Here is a 21076-nt window from a genome sequence, read left to right on the forward strand (position 1 = left end):
TCTACAAACGTCACTAATTCTTACTAATTCCTCGAGGTAGATTTCTACAACGCTTAAAACTGCGTGAAAGTAGCTATGTGTTTGGAGGTCCTGACTGGTATTGCAAAGTATCCCATAAGAAAGTTCATGTGAATTCACGTTACCTCTGGGAGAGGGCGAGAGTGTTCATTTCAAGCCATCCTCGCTGAAATTGGGTTTTAATGTTTTGAAGAATTTTAGTCTAGTGCGATAGGCCGCCGTGTGAAAACACACACACACAGGACACGTAATGTTCCCCAAATACGCACCTGTTATGGGGGTGCCGCAGGCACTTCCTTGCATGTGAGTGATTTGTCTGCTCTCAGATGGAGTTCGACGAGAAGGATTTACGGCGCGAGATCAGCTACGCCATTAAGAACATCCACGGAGTCAGGCAAGTGCCGAGGGGATAGCTGCCACGTTCCCTTCACCTCTGCGGCGCCGTCCTCCAGCCAGTTGGTCCCCCATCCCTCTGGGTGCCCTGACTGTGAGGGCTTGAGTGGGGTCCTGGGTGGTTTGTCAATAGCTTTAGAAGTCTCTCCCCGTGGGTCCCCAAGGGCACTCGAGGGCAGGTGTGCTGTCTTGTGTGGATCTATTGTAGGCCACGGGGCCATCTGCTGCCCATAGGTTCTGCTACACGTAGGTTCAGCTGCCCAGTCAGTTGGCATGAGCCCAGCTATGAAAGCTCACTGTAGATTTGCCCCCGGGGGTTGGGGGAGCCGGACCTGACTCACGATTACAGGAACCCAGCATGTGTCCCCATCACAGGGCTCCCGTGAGACTCCTAGGTCCCCTCGATTATCCGACAAAAGTAGGCACTCTGGTTGTCCAGTCTTACATCACCATGGCGTCCTCAGGACTCCCTGTGGGTTTCCAGGCAGTGGATGCAGGCGTCCAGCCCCCAGACTTGCTGTGACCTTGGCTCATTCTCGGGGACCTGGCCCATGCCTATGAAATTGCTGACCGTGCTTTGTTTCTCTCTGACTTATCTCCCCTGCCCCCGGGTACGGATGGTTTTAGGACCGGGCTCTTCACCCCGGACTTGGCATTCGAAGCCATTGTGAAAAAGCAGGTCGTCAAGCTGAAAGAGCCCTGTCTGAAATGTGTCGACCTGGTTATCCAGGAGCTAATCAATACAGTTAGGCAGTGTACCAGTAAGGTATCGGGCCCTCGGCAGGGTGACTCCTGGCCTTGTGGACGCGGGGGTATGGGGGTTTGGTATCAGGCTCCCAGTGCTGCTCCAGCCTTTGCCCCGCTGGTGCCCTTTCCCCCCAGATTGCCTTCGTTTCCAAGAATGTGGCCTCTTCTCAGGGGCTGGGGCGGGGGCGTGTTGGCCTGGGCGCAGTGTGTGTTGGGGGGGGGGGCCGGGGTGCGCCAGGCCTCCAGAACTGGCCAGACTGGTGGGCAGGGCTCCCTGGGACCCTGATATCAAGCCTAGCATGTGTCTGATGGAATTGGGGGTTTCATTGGGCTGTCGCTTTGCTGCCTTCTGGGAAGCAGAGAGGGACCCCGTGTCAGCTGTTGGAGGCCAGGCTCCCTGAACGAACCTCCCTGGCTGTCACCCTTTCTTGACAAACGCCTGGCACCCTCGGGCTTTCCTGGAGCCAGCCACTTCTCTGTCCCCAAGGCACCAAGAAAGGCCCGAATGCTAACAGCGTAACGAACACTCGGGTGCCCAGCTTGGCTCCTAACTGCCTCCACCAAGTCCCCCTGGCTTCCTCCATGAACAGAGCTGCCCCCCCAGGCAGCATGTCCTCTGAGCCACTAGGTCACAGGCACCGTGTGCCAGTGTTCACGGGCCGCTGTCTCCACCTGGCAGGACGCGCTGGGCTCCCCCGCAGGCCTGGTTCCCAGGGCAGCACGCTTTGGCCAGGCAGCTGAAGTGCTTCCCAGTGGGCGGTTCGTGCTTGCACGTCCACGGTGGCCGTAGAGCTCTGGGTCGGTCATCCAAGGCAGGGAAACTCTGCTTGAGCCTTCTGTCTCGGTCTGGAAAAGCCCACATTTGCTTCTTAAGCTTCTTCGATTAGAAAAGGGAGAGAGAGAGAGAAAAACCTAGACTGGGTAGAGATGATCATCCAAGATCGCATTGTCACAGGTGTGGAAATTCAAGGCCTCCACATTCCCTCGGCTGTCTGAACCGTGACACTGACCCCTAGCGCTTCCGTAATGAAAGCCCAGAGCAAGCCCCAGCCTCTCCTCCGACCCAGGACTCCTCCTTGATCCGAAGCAGCTTCCGGGGCAAATGCGGGCACAGCCTCCTACTTGCATGTTACTAACCAGCTGACTCTCCTCTCTTCTCTTTCTCTGTCTCCCATCCCGCGTGTGTGGCCTGCACTGTCCCTGGGTGTCTTTCTACCTCGTCCCACCCTCCGCATGACCCAGGACGGGGCTCTTCACCCCCGACATGGCCTTTGAAGCCATTGTGAAAAAACAGATTGTAAAACTCAAAGAGCCGAGTTTGAAGTGTGTTGATCTCGTGGTCTCAGAACTGGCCACGGTCATTAAAAAGTGTGCCGAGAAGGTAACCGAAGGTTTCGTTGTTATCACCTGCGCATTCGTCCCGCATCTTCTCCCCCTACCCATGTTAGTCTTCACCCACGCATCTGGAAACTCTACCTCAGCAGGAACCCCCTTCTGTGGGCCCCTTGTCGCCCCGCGACGCCTCCACTTTGCGTGGCGGACGAACGGGAGGGAGTTGGGAACGCACGCCTGGTCCACACTCCCAGTTTGGGCTCGGACGGGGATGGGAGGCCCGTGGTGTAGCCAGGTGCAGGCGGTGGGGACCGGCAGGAGTGCCTGTTCCTGGAACCCGTAGAGAAGGGGGGGGGGGGGGGGCCGGCAGGTCTCCAAACTGTCGCCGCAGGTAAAATGCTATCAGCGCGCAGACCTGCGTGTTCGTCAAGTCACAGGGCGTTTGAGAGGCTTTCCACTAGTGATTTTGAGCATCCGCTCAGTTTTCCCCACCATGTGGACTTCACCCAAACCCCAGAAGGTGGGCTTCTCTGTGCCTTTGGTTTGGTTATGATCGGGGAATGGTTTTCGGCAAGGGGGTCCCTCTGAGGTAGATGGCCCAGATGGCGCCCCCATCAACCTGGAACAGGCGCTACTCACTCACGAGCTGGGCGAGAGGTCCCGCCTCACTGGCCTGGTGGCCTTAATTACTATGCTCCGGGTCCTCGCCCTCAGTGCTGGGCGGAGGGGGCCACCATCGCTGCAGGGCAGCAGACACACACAGAGCCCACTTTCTCCGCCACTTTCCATCTTGGAATCCATTCTCAAAAAGCACCTCTGCTCGTGCGTGGGCACCCTGTCACTCTCTCTGGCACACCGTTCCCCCACCGTCCCTTTCTTGTCTCCCAGCTGGAGCAGCTATGAGACAGGAGTGGGGTGGGGACTCGGTGGGCCCGCCCCTTGTCACTTCCCCTCCCCCACGTTCTCTGTGTGGTCGTGTCGCTTCCTGGGCCACGAGGACACAGCCAATGCCACCACTCTGCTCCCCCGCCCCCCAGCTCAGCTCCTACCCCCGCTTGCGAGAAGAGACGGAGCGAATCGTCACCACGTACATCCGGGAACGGGAGGGGAGAACCAAGGACCAGGTATTGGCTTTATGTTTTACCTTTCAGGTGTCATTTATTTGCATAAATCTTTTTTTTTTTTAATTAAAAAAAGTTTATGTGCTTAAATCTTGAGCATACATTTCTTTGAGTAATGACAAATGCATAAAAGAAGGTAACCCCCCCCCCTCCCCCACCGCCCCCTCAGCAAGATGCAGGACCATTCTGTGGCCCTCAGAGTTCCCCGCCTTTACCCCTCCGCAGCCCGCAGGTCCCGGCAACCACCCGTCTGCTCCCTGTTCCCCAAGTTTTGCCTTTTCCAGAATGTCACTTGAGTGGACTCCCGTCGTATGTAGCCCCTTGAGTCCGCCTCCCTTCACTCCGCCTAGCACGTTCAGGATTCATCCCTGTCATTTGTGGTGTTTTGCAGTTTGTTGCCGATGGTCACCGCATAGGGTTCCCTCGTGCGTGTGGACCACAACTTGTTTTATCCACTCGCGCTCCCGATGATGCGTGGGTGCTTTTTATGTTCCAACGTTTCCTCGTGAAGACCGAGCGCACACGAGGACAGAGAGTGGGACAGGTCCCCGCACCTGCCGTGTGCCGAGTGAGCCCAAAGCCGGCTGCACGTGGCTGCATCCAGTCCGGTCCCTTCCCCCCAGGTGTCCACTGGGGTCTCTGGGCAGGTGTTTGTTCAAACCAGAACCAGCACAAGCCTCCGCATTGTATTTGTTTCGCGCGTCAGTGGAGCAGAAGCTGGCTCCCGTGCGGCTTTCGTAGCCCTGAAGTTGTATCAAAAGCTTCAAAGATTCCCTTTAATTTTGTTGTTGTTTTCAAGAACGTTGCTGTCCTTTTCATACACGCCATGGCGCCTGGTTGCCCCACGGCCAGCACTTCTGGGCTCCATCCCAGGGCTCTGGCCGATGGGGCACAGGCCTTATAAAACCAGCAGCAATGGCTCCCGTGGACAGAGCACCCCAGCGTTTTCCAGCACCCCCACAAAGTCCAAGTGCCTGGCATGTTTGATGTTGGAGGGCTCAGAGGCACAGTGAAACGCCAGGAAAGGGCAGGGTGTTATGTGAAGGCCTGTCCCTTATCTGAGATCACACCCTGACTGGCTCCTGCAGGCCTGTGTTTGTGGGTTCCATTCTAGCGCCCTTGCCTGGCCACATCATCTTCGCTGTTTGAATGCAGCACTTACAACACTCCAGGCCCTACTCTAAACACTTCATGTATTGGGAATTATTTAACCCTACACAGCTGGACCTCTTGTTCCTTTCCACCTTCCACCATCCCGTAACGTGAGGCCAAGGGTCACAAAGTCAGGCAGTGGCCTGGCAAGACTGCGGCCCAGGTGGTCAGCCTAGGCCGCGCCTGCAGCCACCGCTGCACAACGAGCTGCCTCCCTCTGCTCTGTTGGCCCCGTCTTTCTTCCTTGTGAGGCCCTGAAGTTTCAGTTACCCGTGCCCCTCATCCCCCTACAGATTTACCCCAAGGTTTGTTTGTGTTGGAAGGATACGCCTGCTTCGGCCTGGGAAGCCATAGGGTTCCAGCTCCCCCTGCTGGCGGGTTGGGGAAGTGCTCTGGCCACTGCCGTCCCCGCCAACCTCCGCTCTGTACTCACAGTTCCCCTCCTTCTTCCAGATTCTTCTTCTGATCGACATCGAGCAGTCCTACATCAACACGAACCACGAGGACTTTATCGGATTTGCCAAGTATGTACTTTTCAGGACAGCAGCTGGTGGGTGGCACCGATGCCTGCCCTCAGAGCCAGGCCCCGAGGGAGGTGGTTGAGTTGGCTTCCCTCAGCAGACTGGGGCAAGAGGGTCTCTCTGTCAGGGTCTGGGGGGTGAAGCGTAGAGCCATCTGAGGGTATCTGGAAGCTTTCCTGGGCTAATAGCAGCGTCCATCCTCATCGTCCTCAACATGCCTCCTATGGGGCAGACCTGTGGTCAGCCGCTTCGGGAAAGGGTGAGGCTGGCGGCATTCAGTGCTCTCCTTCCTACGTGACTTCTCAGAACCTTCATAAACTGTGCAGCTTTCTCCAGACTCCCCCATCTGCACTTGGCCCTCTCGCAGAACATCTCACAGGCTCCGGGGGCTGCTCGTTGGGAAGCGTGCTGTCCCGTCTAGGCTCTCCGTGGCTCCCATCCGTACACCATGGATTCAAAATCAAACCCTTCCATGGCACGTGGATAAGGAAGGTGCCAGAGCAGGGGTCTCTGATTTCGGCAGGGCTTAGATGTAAATGCTGGGGGCCTCGGGCATCGTGCGCTGACTCCGTCAGCCCCTGGGTCCACCCTCAGCGAACTTGGGCGTCACATGGATTGCTCTGATGGCCTCCTGAAGGTCTTCTTGCCTGAGCCCAACCGAAGAATCGGTAGCCAGCTTCCTGGCATTCACTTAGCAAGTATTCCTGGTGTGCGTTCTCTGTGCCAAGCACAGAACCAGGTCCCCACCCTCAAACGAAGGTCCCGTGCCAGAGACAGACACGCAGCCAACCCCTTAAGACCCAGGGTAATCACTGCTGGGGTCAGGGCTGCGTGAGGCTTGTGTTGAGTCCAAGGGGCAGCCTTCCGGCCTGGCCTTGGGGTCGCAGGGAGGCTTCCTTGTGGAGCAGGGCCCGTTAGAACCCAGTCTTGGGCTAGCAGGCTGTGCAAGAGGATCTTTATCTCAGGGGTCTCTGTGCTGGACCCAGCACTTGTGGGTAGGACATCTATCATTGCACTCAACAGAGTCGGTCAGCTGTTCTTTGCTGGGCACATGGTAGGTGAGTGGAAGGAAGGAAGGAAGGAAGGAAGGAAGGAAGGAAGGAAGGATCGATCAGAAGCTGTCCTCGACACCCAGACGAGCCAAGGGCCCTACTTGGGCTGCCCCTGCTATGGGAGGACTGAGGGGCCCTGACCTCCTGCGCCTCTTCCCCCAGCAGCCAGGTGTATGTGGGCGGAAAACGCTGGTCCCCCTCTTTGGTTTGCTGCTGTTTGTGCCTCACCTTGATGTCTCTGCTTCTCACACTTCATCCACAGTTCCTTCTCACAATCTCTCCTGTTTTTCCTTTGACCACTCCACTCTTTCCTCTGGACTCCTGGGCCTTCCCACTTCCCCCAGCTGTTATTATACTGAGCAGCTGGTGACCGGGTGGGTATTGCCTGCTGTGTGCCTTTTTCCTGCTGTGTGAATGGGGTCGCCCTGGCTGGGGGCGGGGCCCAGGGCCCCAGCCTTGGAGGGTGGACGTCGAGGGGGCCCGCTGGACAGCCGTGGAGCACTGTCTCAGAGCTGGGCCCAGGGCAGGGCCCTTGGAGTAAGAGGGTGAACGAGCCGGACTTGGGCCTCGCCCTTTCACAGCCCACAGGCTGGACATGTGTTTTTACCAAGCACGTTGTCGCGTGGAAGACCAGGGTTGGAAAGGAGAGTAGGTGAGGGGCTGTAGGAAGGAGGAGCGAGGGAAGTGGCCTGGAGAGACCTTCCCGAGGAAGTCACGACAGCCAGGTGGCAGACAGGCAGAAGACCTAGACGGTGTCGGGACAGGGAAGGGAGGGAAGGGAGACCCAAGACACAGGAGCACGGGAGAGCAAGGCAGGGTGGAGGTGAGAGGCCAGGCCCCATTGCCAGGAGGAGCCCTGCAGGCTGAGGGGAGGACTTTGGACTCCTCCCCCTGCTCCCCTCATCCACCTGAAAGCAAGAAATGTCTGATTGGGAGCCGGCAAGGGAAAGGGGCACCTACAGGGGCTTCCGGGTGAGGGTGGGAGCCAGGAAGCCCCAAGCAGCACATCTGGGGCCTCGCTGGCACCCAGCCATCACTGTGCGGGGCTTAATCGGTCCTGTCTCCCGCAGACACTGTTGACCGAACTCCTTCCTGGACTAGATGTTGTCGGCTGCTTTCTCGCTGCCCTCTAAAGATGAAACCCAGGCCCAGAGAAAAAGCTCTGTAATAAACTCATTGAATGCTAGGAAAATTGTTGGATAAATTTTTCCTCCATTCTTTTTTTTTTTTATTATTCATTTATTCTGAGAGGGACAGAGACAGTGTGAGTGGGGGAGAGGCAGAGACAGGGAGAGAGAGAGAACCCCAAGCAGGCTCCGCACTGTCAGCACAGAGCCCAGTGTGGGGCCCGAACCCATGAAACCGTGAGATCGTGACCTGAGCCAAAACCGAGAGTTGGACGCTCAACTGACTGAGCCAGCCAGGTGCCCCGGTTCTTTCTCCATTCTTACTCTTCCAACCTTTGCCTGTCTAGGAACGGAAGCCTATTTCCTTAACTCTCTCTCTTACTCTCTCTCTCTCTTTTATCCAACAGCCAGCTTGAACTTTCAGGTACAGCCCCAGAGGCAGCCAGTAAAGGAGTGTAACAAGATGGTTAGCCTTGTCATATTCTGAAAGTTCCTAAAACAATGCGTATTCCTAAAGGAATGTCTGGTTCCTCAAGCCATACGATAAGAAAAGAAAGTAGGATGTCTGAGGAATAGGAGGTATCAGTTGTTTGCAGATGGGTGGTGCTGTGATTGTCTCAGTGGAAAATAGGAAGAACAAGGGAGCTGAGGGGGTGCCCACGTGCAAAACGCGTGGCCTTCATCTGCGTGGCACAAACTAGCCAGGAAACAGGGTAGCTGAAGAAGGAAAAAGATCAGGGAGGCAAATGAAGGACTTTATAGAAACCCTCTGGTGACCTTACCTCTCCTCTGCATTTGGGTCGGAAGCCATCCAGAACGTTTTCACGGTGAGCAGCCGTCCCCTGTCCTGATCTCCCAGGGTGGCCGGCTCTGTGGTCGGAGCCACCGAAGACTTGGTGCCGGGGTCGGGGATGGGCAGAGAGAGTGGGAAGGAGCCGGAGTTTGCGCCCCAAACAGCCTGGTTCTCAGGTTACTCTGCAGCCACCATGGCTGCCTCCCAGCCACCCGGGAGTCCAGCTTCTCGGGCCCCGCCCCGCCTTGGAGGCTCTGGGGCCACTGACCCCTGGAAATAGCTGGTGCCCTTGGAAGTGGCTGAGGTCAGGACCTCGAAGCCTCAGTTTGACTGAATACATCTTCTCGTTGCATGAGCCCGAGCTCTTTCCCTTGGGTAACCCTTTGTGTGGAAGGCGCTTCTCTCTGCCTCTGCCCTGAGCTCCCGCTTGGCCCCCACAAGGGAGAGAACCTCACCTCATCCTTCCCAGCGTGTCGCCACACGACTCCTCTCTCTGCTTCGTTTTCAGCGCCCAGCAGAGGAGTACACAGCTGAACAAGAAGAGAGCCATCCCCAACCAGGTAGCCCGCCCCTCCACAGCCCACAGCTCTAGCCTTGGGGGCGGATGGGACTTAGGGACCGGCGAGCCCAGTGACGGTACCTGGCTCGTGACACGTCCCGCCAGACCCCTTACCCCCACTCCCAGCCTCTTGAGTCTGTGAAGGTTTGGGTGTTTCAGGAAACCTGTCTTTGAACTAAAGCTCTGGCCCAGGCTGTGGGGGCACATTTGCACACCCAGAAGGCCCTGTCTGACATCCAAGGCCACGGTTAGAACTTGACCCCCAAGAGAGGGGCATGGGTGTCTGCAGCCGAATTGGGTTCCCAGCCCTAGCCCCAGGAGACTCGGAATCTGTGGGGGGGGGGGGGGGGGGGGGGGCGGGAGGCCGCGTGGTGGTCAGCGGTTCTGGGGAGCCTGAGGGTCCTGTGAGCCCCATTCCTGGAGAAACCCAGAGCCACATGAAGCGTTCTCTACCTTGATGTCATGCCCCAGCCAGAGGCCTTGTGAAATATGAACAGCTTCATATATGCCAGTGTTAGATGCCTCCTTTTTTTTTTTTTTTTTTTTTTCTTTAAGAAAAACACATCATCCCTGCAGAGCTCACCCCACTTCTCCATAGTAGACAGGGGTGGGAGCGGGGACGGGGGTGGGGGCTCTGCTATCTTGCACGATTATAGAGCCCTCTGGAAAAGAAGGATGTAACCACTGCATGATTTTTTTGCGCTTGCCATAGGTAATACATATGTTGTTGCTTTTTTGTTTCGGGAGATGATAATGAATTAAATATTAACACCATGAATATAATTAATAGCATGTAATTTTTTTTCTTTTGCTGTTTTTTCCCTTGCTCTTCTCTCCTCCCATTTTTGTGCTTTTCCTGCTTTTTCTCTGTCCCCTCATGTCCCTTACGTTTTCTTTCCCTCTGCCGGCTCTTCTTTGATTTACCCACAATCCTAACTTTGCATTTTCAAAGGGGGAGATCTTGGTAAGTACCCACTTAGTGTGGTAGCAAACATTAGAGAACCTAAGAGTGGTGGAGACCCCGCCGCCCCGTAAATGTCCCTTTCCCCCCAAATAACACTTGATCTTAGCCAAAAGGCCGAGAAGCGATTCCCCCCCAAATAACAGAACAACTAAAAATCGAGCTAACCTAAAAACCCCCTGCCGTGGCCAACACCCGCTGGACTCCGTGTTGCCCTGGGCATAAGCTGACTCACACGGACACTAACCTGACCACCACCCTTGTGGGAGGCCCAGCCCGCCCGCCAGCCCATTTCTGACACATGTAGCTAGTTTCCTATAGGTCAGGGATGGCAGATACTCAACTAACACCCCATGCTTCCCTCGCCTCACATCCCTGGCCGGGGGAGATTTTGCTTAAGCCCCGCTGGAACTGGTTCTTGCCCCTGCCGCCACTGGCCTCATCATGCCGAAATGTTCTCTTCCTGCACTCCGGGCAGACATTACTAATCGATCCGGCGCGCTTTCCTTTGTGCCCCTCCCTGGCCGTGTGCAGGCATGGCTAATCGATCCTGGCGTACTCTCCTGAGCAGGCCACCACTCCCCTTCCTGTGGCAGATGTGATTTGACTGGTCAAAGAATTTTTTCCCCCATGTGATAGCTTTGCACGTGACACTCCTCGACACCCACGAGAGGCGTGACTGGCTGATCAGGGAACTCTCTCCTGGATGCTGCCACTATTGTTCCCTGCCCGTGGCAGATACGATGATTGGTTAGACTGTTCCATGCCACTTGCTCCCTTCCCTTAGCGTTTGCCTGCGGCAGGCATCACTCCTTTCCCGCCACGCCCAGGATTCTCACTTTGAATACTCACCATCTCCCCCTCCACACAGTCCAGGGGCCCGCTTCTCCTCACACCCCAAGAGGTTTAGTTGTTCTCTTCCTGCCAGATTCCACATCCCCAGCACCAAAGGCCAGCCGCGCCCCGGCTGCGGGCCCCTGGGTCTCCCGGCCACGGTTCCCATTCCTGCCCCAGGTGACTCAGGCCGAGAACCCTGACCCAGGAGGAGGCTGACCCACCCTGCCGGCGGGCCCCAGCTTGCTGCTTCCTGCTGCTGCCCGTGCTGCCCCCGGCGGCCCTTCCTCCCACCCCTGGCGTGTGTGCGTGCCTGTCCCTGTGCACCCCGGAGCGTGGGAGCCTGCCTGCCTCTTCTGTCCCTCCACCCCCCTCCTTCTAAGCCAGGCCCCTGGGGCACAAATTTGGCTTCTGGATGAGGAAGGCCAGCCACTCCTTCTCCTGTAGACTCAGCACATGTGTCTACCGCCCACAGCTTGTGCCTCCCCAGGGTGGGATTTCATCTCTGACCCTACATGGCTCCCACGCGGACAGCTCTCTGGGCAGCTCGAGGGGAAGGGGACCTTGGAGGCTTCTCCAGGCCTACTCAGATGGGCCATTCCCGGCACGGCATCTGCCCCGTGGCCACATGCCCCACAGCATGGCCAGGGCCCCGTTTGCCAGCTCTGACTGCTACTAACTGAGGGTGCAGGCAGGTGAGCCAGGCCAAGGAGGGGGTAGGTGGGGGGCATATCTGCCCCCTTGGGAACTGGGCTGGGCCCCGGGGTGGAGAGGCCTCGCCACATGAAGACCTGTCTTCTGGGGAGCACTGACCGCCTACGTTCTCCACCTCCTTCCTGCTTCTCTTCCCCTGGTTGTCGGTGACTGAAGTGTAGAAATGCCTACTCTGCCTGGCCTGGGCTAGGACGAGGCAGGCTCTACCCTGGCCCCTGGGCTGGGGAAGGAAGGAGCAGGTATGAACAGAGACCCACACAGCTCTGGGACAGGGGGTGTGGTTGCTGGAGCCAGGGACTCCTTCCTGGGCCATCTGCTGGGTGGCCTTGAGCCGGAGTCTGAAGACCAGCCTTGCCCCAGCGTGACCAGACCTCCCACTTTGCCTGGGACTGGGGGCATTCCCAGGACTCCAGGTTTTCAGTGCTAAACCAGGGCACCCTGGGAGGATACCATGACCTTACTGGGGCCAGCGGTCTCTGCCCCCTTGCCCACCAGGCAGCCATGGTTGGGCGGGTGCCAGCAGTCTCTGCTCACTCCCTGGTGGCCACAGGTCTCCAGGTGCTGTCTCGTCATCACCAGGAAGCCCTAACAAGGGCCACCAGGTGGCATCCCATGCTGTCTCCAGCCTGGGCAAGGGCTTCTGTGTAGTGCAGAGGTCCCTGGGTGTGCTCTGGCCGCCTCCACCTTCATGGCCCAGAGCCTAATTCCAGCCATAGGAAGCAGGTGGCCCTGTTAAGATTTGACAGGCCTGGGGGCAGGTCAGAGTGGGAGGAGAAAGCCCCTCCTGAGACCTACCCCTTAGGAAGACACGCGAGCCCCAGAGTCATCCCCCAAGCCCCATCCTGCCCCCGACCCCCCCACCCGCCCCGCCCCGAGGCGGGTAGGGAGGTGGGGACTCAACACCAGCCCATCCCAGCTGTCTTTGGCCGCATCTCCGCATAGCTTGGCCCGGTCTGTTGCTGCCTGGGCCCCAGGCAGCCCTGCCTGTGCCTCCATGTGCTTCCCGCTGCCCGGGGGTCCCCAGACCAGAGGGATGGGTAGCTCTGGCCCACACATGCCTCCATGACCCAGGGAACACAGGACCATGGCCCCTCAGACTGCCTACACGTAGCTGTCAGATGAGTCCTCTGTGAAGACCTGGCCGGACTCTGCCTCCTACTCAGATGACAGCTGCAGGCAGACGAGCCCCGGCCAGGGGATCTTCCAGGCCAGAGCCTCAGCGCATCAGAGAAGAGTAGGACTTCCGGGTTTGAGGCCAGCGAGGGGCATGATCCCCGGCGGGTGCCCCAAGCTCAAACCTTTGGCCCCAGCCCTCTGGGCGGAAGCATCCCTTCTTCCTGTACTCTGGAAAGAGCCTGTGGGGAAGGGAGCCCCAGGACAGAGGCTGGCCGCAGTCCCCGTCCAGAGCAGGACACCAAGTGTCCACCATAGTAAGCTGGGCAGGTGACCAACGGCGCGGGCAGCAGAGTCAACACTGTGGGTTAAGCTTCTGCCGGTCAGCCGCAAAAGGAGAGAGAGAAAGAACCACTCCCATTTCGTGGCAATTCCCCCAGCGTTCCGCCAACAGCCATCTTCCAGAGGGTGTGAGGGTGTCCCTGGCACTTGGTCCCGCAAGTGTGATTCCTCCGATGTCACGTCCCATGTGACACACTCCCATACAAGCCCGGGAACTGTCCCGGGCCCCTTGTAGCCGGGCACACCTTTTCTTGCCTGTGCTGACTCGACCCCGCGTGCAGGGGGTCTCCCGGGGGGCCCGGTTCCCTGCCCCCCTCCACCCCCACCCCCGAGCCTTGTGAGTGAGTGTGCGTGCCCCGTGTCTGTCTGCCTGGGCATCCCGTGTTGGTTTGCGGTGGGAAATGCTTGGGGGCAAGGTGGAGTTGGGTTGCCTGGCCTAGGGCTGGAGGCATCTCTGCCGTGTGGTCCGTCTTCCTTACTGGGGACGAGGGCCCCGGGCCCTGCACGGGGGTGGGCTGGGCCGGGCGGCAGGCGTTGTCCCCCTCTGAGCAGCACCTTCCCCCCCAGGTGATCCGCAGGGGCTGGTTGACCATCAACAACATCAGTCTGATGAAGGGCGGCTCCAAGGAGTACTGGTTTGTGCTGACGGCCGAGTCTCTGTCCTGGTACAAGGATGAGGAGGTGAGTGGCTGGGGGGGGGGGGGGGGGGGGCGGCGGGACTAGAGTGGGCGGGTGCTTGCTCGTTCATTCGAGGAAGGCTCCCCAAGCTCCTCCCTGAGGATGGTAATGGCCAGGACTGGGGCGGGGCTGGAAGGGGGGGGTGCATACTAGGCACCAGGTTGCATATCCCAGCCCCACGTGACCCTCTAGGGGTCCAGCCTGATAGCAGCTCCACTTCAGGAGGAAAGGGAGATGGAGAGGGGAGCCCTTGGCAGGCTACAAACCGACCCCAGCCTCCAGAGTCACAGGGAGGCATCCCTGGCTCTCAGAGGGGGCACGGTCTGAGGTCAGGGACTCAGGCTCCCGGCCAGGTTGCTGAGGTGCTGGGGGTCCAACGTCTACAAGGGGCTCAGCCAGGTGCCTCGTTTCCCTGTCTATGAAGTGGGGTAGAATGGCCCCTGTGACGTGCTTAGCTATAGCGTCTGTCTAGAACATTCCCTATGTACTTGTCCTGATCCAAAGGGCCTGGGGAGGCCTCTGGGAATGGCACCAGGAACGCAAACCCCAGGGCTGTGTGCTGCCTTGTACCGTGGTCTCCGGGAACCCGCAGGCAAGCCCTTGAGCGATTGCGCCCCCAGCCCAGTGGGCCGCCTCTCGGGCAGCACTGCTGTCTGGGTCCCTTCTCCGCCTCGGCACTGGCCTGTCCTCCCGGCCCGAGCGGCCCACGTCTTTGCTTAGTTCTCTTAACAACGTGGCTACGGCCTAGTGGCCCGGGAATGGCGCTGCTCCAGTGTGACTGCCTGTTGCTGCTCTGTCGTGGGCGGGATCGGCTTCTGAGGGTCACCAGTGGGGGACACTGTGTTGCTTTCATTTTCCTGGGTTGCCCCATGAAAGGCCCACCAGCCCTCCCTGTTGGCCAGGGCGGCGTTAGGCGTCTGTGACAGAGGCCCAAACGAAGGCACTTACGGAGACGGCAGTCTGTTTCTTGCCCGTGTCCTGGGGAGCTTGGCAGGCCTGTGCCGGGAGGCTGTCCGGAGCCCGAGCTCCACCTTCCCCATTTTGCCACCTTAACCTGTGACTCCGCTGCCGTGGTCCCATATCCCCCCTGCCCATCCCAGTATGGTCTGTAGCAGCCTGAAGAAGGGAAGAAGGGCCTGCGGAGGAAGGTACCTGCATTGCTCTGCTCGTGCCCCTGACCATCCGGTCACATGGCCACCGCGTGTCCTAGTCACCTGGGATGGCACAGCTCTTGTTTGTCAAGTCCCTGCCCTGTGCCAGGCTCACTGGCTTGGGGAGCCCACCGTGGCCACAATTTCCTCCGAAAATCCTTATGCTCCATTTGTTCTTAAGGAATCGGGCTCCAAGCAGTGACTCGCCCTGTGTCACAGAGTGGGGAAGGGTCCCTGTGTTGGGGGTATAGGGCGTGTGCTCCCTGTCCTGAGAGACACCTCAGCCCTGGCCTGGACCACTCTCTTGTGGCCCGGGCTGGACACGGTTCCTCCGAGGGAGGGTGTCTAGGGGTGAAATGTCATTGTTCCCACTCATTCTGGAACCTTCCAAGAGCATCGGGAACCCCGCGCCCCCTGAAGGACCCTGTCTGGTGGCTGTTTCTAAGCCGGGAAAGGGCGTGGCCACGACCACAGAGCCTCTCCGGGTTGGGATGTGGAGGGAGGGTGAGGTCAGGCGTTTCTTAAGGAACCCTTGTGGTCAGATCAGCTTCTCAAAATGGCCGGGGTGAGGGGGTGGGGATGACGCTTTTGCATTTTCTCCCTCCTTCTGCCCCCACAGTCTGAAAGCCGGTCTGCTGAGGCTTTCACCAGGCCAGCTGAGGGCCGGTCTCCACCTTGGGCCCGGGCATCTCCGCCCAGGGTGGGAGTGCCAGGCTTTGTGACGGCCTTGGGCAGTGGTAGGGGGACTTGGGGCCCGAACCCCCTCCTGGCCGTTCACTGCAAGTCCGGTTTTAAGAGTTCCTTTTCTTTAGTGGAGAAGGGGTCCCTCGTTTTCCCCTCATGTGGGGGTTGAAAGCAGCAGCCCCGGACCCTCCTGTGGGCCCAGACCCAGGGCAGGGGAGGCTTCGGGACGGGAGGAGGGTGGATCGCCCGCCAGCGGTAACGAGAACCGTCAGGCCCGTGAAAGGGGCCCTGTGTGCGCCGCAGACACAAAGCAGTCTGAGGTCGGGAGGGGCGGGACCCCCGGAACCCCACACGTGGCAGCCGCCCCCCCCCCCCCGTCCCCTCCCCCCCCCCCCCCCCCAGCTCAGGGTCCTTCTCAGAGAGGCGAACCGTATTTCTTTATTTAAAAAAAATAACCCAAGAGGAAGCAGTTACAGAGTGGGGTGGGACTAGGGGGACCGTTCAGCCAGAGCCCCTACCCCCGCGGCTGGCGGCGGCTCCCTCTGCTTTTCCCTGGCACCTTGTCTCCCACCCAGGCCCTTCTTGACTCCCCAGGCTTCGGTGCACGTCTCTCCATCCCGGTGGAGAGCAGGGCGGTGGGCGATGACACTCACCTCCGGGTCCGCCTCGCTGCGGAGGGGGCGGAAGTTCGGGGGTGCCCGTCCCGACGCGCCGCTTGCCCGAGCCCAGCCTAACCAATGTGCAGACTACTGTACACATTCAGAACCCCCTGAACAGGTAGTCTGAACACTGGGTGGGCGGGGCCGGCTGTCCGTCCTGCAGGCCCCCTGGCGGGGGGGAGGGGGGACAAAGAGGGCCACTGCGCCCCGGCCCCTTGGAGCGGGCGGGGAGGCCGGTGCCTGCGCCGATGCGCTTCTCTCGTCTGACGTGGCACGGCTGGGGCCGGCTCGCATCTGGAGAAAGTTGTGGGTTTGCAGGAAATCCTAAGGAGGGGGCTGGGGAGCGGGTGGGCGTGGGCGGGAGGGAGGGTTTGGGTCCGCGGCCTCTGTGTGCAGGCAGAGGGCTCTTTGGGGGGCGGGTGGGGGCGGGGTGCGCACACGCCTCTACGTCTCTGTGTGTTTGTGTTCTGTGCGTGCGTGTCAACAGCATCAGGAAGGCAGCTGCCGCGCTCTGGGCGGAATCACACTATAAACAGTTCCAGATGTGGCGTCTCGCTCGGGGCCCAGAAGGACTGTGACTCAGTTACTTGGCCTGGCCAGCCGACTGGAAGCTTCCTGCCTCCTGACACGACAGGGCGGGGGCAACAGAGGCCCTTCCACAGTCTTCTGAGCAGGGAACCCCCATCCCGGCCCCTTCTAAAGCCCCCGAGACTCTTCTCCGGAAGGTTGGAGGGCCCTGGGACTTAGCCGGAGCCTTTCTGTGCCGTCTCCTTCCTCAGACCCCCCTCTGCAGCATGAACGGGGGGTCCGCACCTCGGTGGCCGCCAGGCCCCTCTTCTGCTCCTCACTGCAGCTCGGCCGGAAGGAGCACTCTGCCTGGCTTCCTCCTTTGCCAGAGTCCTGGGACCTGACCCTAGAGCCATAAGACTGAGGGACAAACACACAGAAGAAAACCCTAGTGTTTCCTGGGCTCGACTTAATCCTCACCTTGCACAGGGAGGGCAGGACTCCTGTCTGCCTTTGACAGATGAGGAAACTGAGGCATAGAGAGGGAGTGCTTTGCCCAAGGGTCCGTGGCCGGGGAGGGGCAGAGCCCATCTGAACTGCTAAGGCCTGGGCCGCAGGGAGGTCTAAGATGATGCACCCACAGGGGCCCAGCCCCAGGCTGGGGGTACAGTAGGTCCTTAGCCTCCATCGGTGGGTGAATGTTGGCTTCCGTGACTCGCCAGGCCTGTGCCCCTGGCTGAGGGCCACATCCTCTCAGCTGCTTCCCCAGCAGCCGCCAGGACTGCTGTGCCTGTACTCCGTGGGGCACTTCCTGATCAGGGCTGCCCTTGGGAAGCGAGTGACACTTCCGTGGCTTTGGAGCTCAGGCATCACCTCAAGGGGGCTCACTTTCCAGCTCCAGGATCATCTGAAGCTGACTAGTTTTAAATCCCAGCCCTACCCCTGAATCGTTGCCTGCCCCCTCTTTGCCTCAGTCTCCCTCTCTGTAAGATGGGATCATAGCAGTAATTCAGTTACAGGCTCATTGTGAAGATAGAGTGGTCGTAGGCGTGGTAGTGAACCAGACAGGAGTCCCTGGCCTTGAGGAACTGAGGAATAGGTGGGTGACAGAGAATAGCCTAGGTCAGTGAGCAGGATAAGGTGTTGTGTTACGCGAGAGGAAGTACCAAGGGGAGAAGGAGGACGGAGAAGGCAAGGGAGACAGTGCCTGCGAACGTGTGGGGTGGGGTCGGGGCAGGCCTCTCCGAGAGGGTCCCCTCCGCACAAAAACCTGAAGGAGGCAAGGAGGGAGCCACGCGGGCATTGGGAGGAGGAACATTCCAGCAAAGGCCCTGGGGTGACACGAGCCCACCTGGCACCTTGAGGGAGCGTCGAGGGGGCCAGCATGGCTGGGGCAAAGTGGACAAGGGAGAGGCGGGGGCCGAGGCAGGTGAGTTAATCCAAATAAAGCCACCAGCATGAGAGGCTGTGGCAGGTGGCCCTCGAGGTGGGGTCCAGTCTGGGGTGACCCCTCCCCTTTCCACCCTCAGGAGAAGGAGAAGAAGTACATGCTGCCTCTGGACAACCTGAAAATCCGCGACGTGGAGAAAGGCTTCATGTCCAACAAGCACGTCTTCGCCATCTTCAACACAGAGCAGAGGTGAGGGCCCACGGGGGGAGGGTGGCCGTCCCCATCCAGTCAGCAGTACCCACTGAGCGTCTTCTGTGTAAAGTCCCTGCCCTGGGGTCTCATGTTCCAGAAAGGGAATCAAGTGAGGGGCGCCTGGGTGGTTCAGTCAGTTAAGCGTCCGACTTCACCTCAGGTCATGATCTCACGGTTCGTGGGTTCAAGCCCCGCGTCGGGCTCTGTGCTGACAGCTCGGAGCCTGGAGCCTCCTTCGGATTCTGTGTTCCCTCCCCCCCCACCCCGCTCCTCCCCCCCACTAGCACTCTGTCTCTCTCTGTCTCAAAATTAAACATTAAAAAAAAAAAAATTTAGAAAGGGAATCAAGTGAGAAACAGAAAACCGCCGTGGGTGCTTCCAGTGTGTGGTCAGGAAAGTCCTGTCTGGGCAGAGACCTGATGAAGTGATGGCCGAGGTTCTGAGCGGAGGAGGGACTGGCCCCTGCTCAGGTGCTCACAGGCGCCCCCTGGTGGCTGTGGCGGGGTAGGGCAGGAGTGGGGAAACTAGGATGGGTTGCATAGCACTGGTCCAGGTGGGAGGCTGTGGGGGCTGGGCTGGGGTGGGGCTGAGGACGTAGAGGGGGAGGCAGCCGATGCTGATGCCGAGAGTCAGAGCTGACCAAAGCCCTGGTGGATGTGGGTGCAAGAGAGGAAGGCATTTTCTGGTGACCCTGAACTCACGCAGGGACCGAGCTGCCATCAGCTGGGGAAGGCAGAGTCAGGGTAGGCTTGGGGACCATCAGGGGCTGGGTTGGGGCCACGCTGAGGGAGAGAGGCCTCTGAGACACCACGTGGGGAATCAGGGAGGCAGCCGTGCCCATTCAAGAGTCTGGTGTTGGGGAATGAGCTCCAGGCGGGGTGTGAATTGGGGAGTTGTTAATGCATGGCCACGTTCAAAGTCATAGATGGGGGTGAGACCCTCAAGTGAGTGTAGACAGAAGAGAAAGGCCCAGGAGGTCCTCGGAAAACCCACCCCGCCGCGCACTGGGGGGAGACTTCAGCAAAAATAAAGATGTTTTTCTCAGCTTGGGAAGAGGTCCAGCTGGCAGGGGATCCGAGAGCAGGGGGAAGGGCAGAGTGTGGACGCGGGACTCTGGTGCGTCCTCATCCAGGAGCCAGGGGGCACCTAAGTCGCAGCGGCTTTCAGCCAAGGCCTGGAGGTTCTTCACGATGGACCAACAGACATCGACATCCTCCCCGCTTCCCCGGGACCACCTCCCTCACTGCCCATCGCTCCCATGGGTTGGAGCCAGCGTCACGTTCTGTGTAGGAGTAGCTCTACCTGCTTTGTCACAGAATGGCCTGAAGCTCTGGGACCCGCTTTGGCGTGGCTGAACCTGGGCTTTGTTGTGGGGCAGGCCTGCCAGGAAGCTCTTCCTTGCTGCACAGTGGGCAGCTGGCCTGCCTCCCTGGGCCCGTGATCCCCTGTGAAGATGGTACCTAATGTATCATTTACGAGTGAGCCCAGGAACCCCAGAATAATAGTCACGGAGACAAGATAGAAGTTGCTCTTGTTTCTTATGACGTTCCCATCTGGGGCAGGTGGGGTGGCTCCAAAGGCATCCAGGTCCATCCTTATTCCTGAGCCTTCCTCCTCCTCTTCCAAGATGGCTGCCCGAGGTCCAGCCACCGTGATATTCCAGGCAGTGCAACAGAAGAGGAAGAGCCTTCCCAACGAAGGCCCGCCTCCCACTCTCTGAGACTCCTTCCAGAAGTCTCAGGGCAGCCATGCGCTGACTGCTAGTTGGCCGTAGCTCCGTCACGGGCCATGAGTAACCTCAGACTCGGATCTCACGCCGAAGCGGTGGGCCAGCTTGGCCGTCTCGGCCACCGCTGCCCTGTGGGACAGGAGAGCACGTGTGTGGCTCAGATCCCAGCCTGCAGAACACTGTCCATCCGTCTCTCCTCCAGCCTTGTGGCTCTTGCCGCCTCTGCTCACAGACCCACAGTTGTCCTGCTTTGCACATGCTCAGCTGGGAGCCCCAACCCTCCACATCCCTCCCCCCACCAGCCCAGCCCCCCCAGGAATCGGGGCACATTCTAGACCTTCAGTATCCAGTGCAGTAGCCACTGGCCCAAATTTAGCTATTTAAATGTTAACTGACTGAAATAAAATGAAGTTGAAATTCGCTTCCTTAGTCACCCTGGCCCCGTTCCCGGTGCTCACAAAGAACCCACCTGCGGCTCCTTGCTACCGCACCTGACGACACAGGTTCTGCCATCGCGGAATGTTCTTTTGAACAACTTTGCTGTAGCCTCCCTGAGAAACCTTGATGGGAGCTTCCCCAGGCAGGGGTGTTAGGGGACACCTGCCCACTTCTGAGAGTGTCTTGGGCAGCCTTTGGCCCCCACAGGAGGGCATGGAAGAGGGGAGAGGAGAGGAGTCACCCGAACCCACAAAAACAAATGCCACGGATGCCACTAGATGCAGACATCACCGAGCATGTGCGCTGCACTTGGCAGGGTTTTAGATGCTGTAGGCACTAACTGGGGGCTCCTCTCAGCCTGACCGGTTGCAGGTGCCACTGCCATCCTGGGGCTCCAGTTGTGAGTGCCCGGGTCAAGTGTGAATCCCCGTCATTCGGACCCCAGAGCCCACGCTACAGCTCCCTGCACCTGTTAGCCCCACGGGCAGGCTCGAACCACATGCCTCTTCTTCCTCCCTCTTGCTGCAGGAACGTCTACAAGGACCTGCGGCAGATCGAGCTGGCCTGTGACTCCCAGGAGGACGTGGACAGCTGGAAGGCCTCGTTCCTCCGAGCTGGGGTCTACCCCGAGAAGGACCAGGTGAGGAACCGCCCTGCCCGGCCGGCACACGTCGGGCTGTGCTGACCCTGGGAGAGGAAGGGGTCTGGCGTCTCCCTGGATGGGTCATTTCTAGGATCATAGCCCATACTGTCGTGAGCAAGCAAAGGAGAAAAGGGGAGAGGGTTTTGTGGTCAGGGTCCAGGAGGCT

General features: G+C 59.2%; 1 protein-coding gene across 8 annotated transcripts in view; it reads left to right on the forward strand.

Annotated features, from left to right (window-relative positions):
- DNM2 (dynamin 2) overlaps positions 1–21076 on the forward strand; it is an 89629-nt gene that overhangs the window by 62189 nt on the left and 6364 nt on the right. For 4 of the 8 annotated variants that reach the window (XM_047849537.1, XM_047849533.1, XM_047849529.1 and 1 more), the window contains 9 exons: positions 345–412; positions 1039–1177; positions 3528–3614; positions 5217–5287; positions 8765–8816; positions 9768–9779; positions 13347–13460; positions 17988–18097; positions 20796–20907. In XM_047849537.1, coding sequence (XP_047705493.1) covers positions 345–412; positions 1039–1177; positions 3528–3614; positions 5217–5287; positions 8765–8816; positions 9768–9779; positions 13347–13460; positions 17988–18097; positions 20796–20907 — 765 coding nt within the window. Of the gene's footprint in view, positions 1–344; positions 413–1038; positions 1178–2400; positions 2540–3527; positions 3615–5216; positions 5288–8764; positions 8817–9767; positions 9780–13346; positions 13461–17987; positions 18098–20795; positions 20908–21076 lie in introns of all 8 variants that reach the window. The other 4 variants (XM_047849534.1, XM_047849532.1, XM_047849535.1 and 1 more) reach the window with 3 other exon arrangements.

The sequence above is a fragment of the Prionailurus viverrinus genome, chromosome A2, assembly GCF_022837055.1.
Source record: "Prionailurus viverrinus isolate Anna chromosome A2, UM_Priviv_1.0, whole genome shotgun sequence".
In the NCBI taxonomy this organism is placed as follows: domain Eukaryota; kingdom Metazoa; phylum Chordata; class Mammalia; order Carnivora; family Felidae; genus Prionailurus; species Prionailurus viverrinus.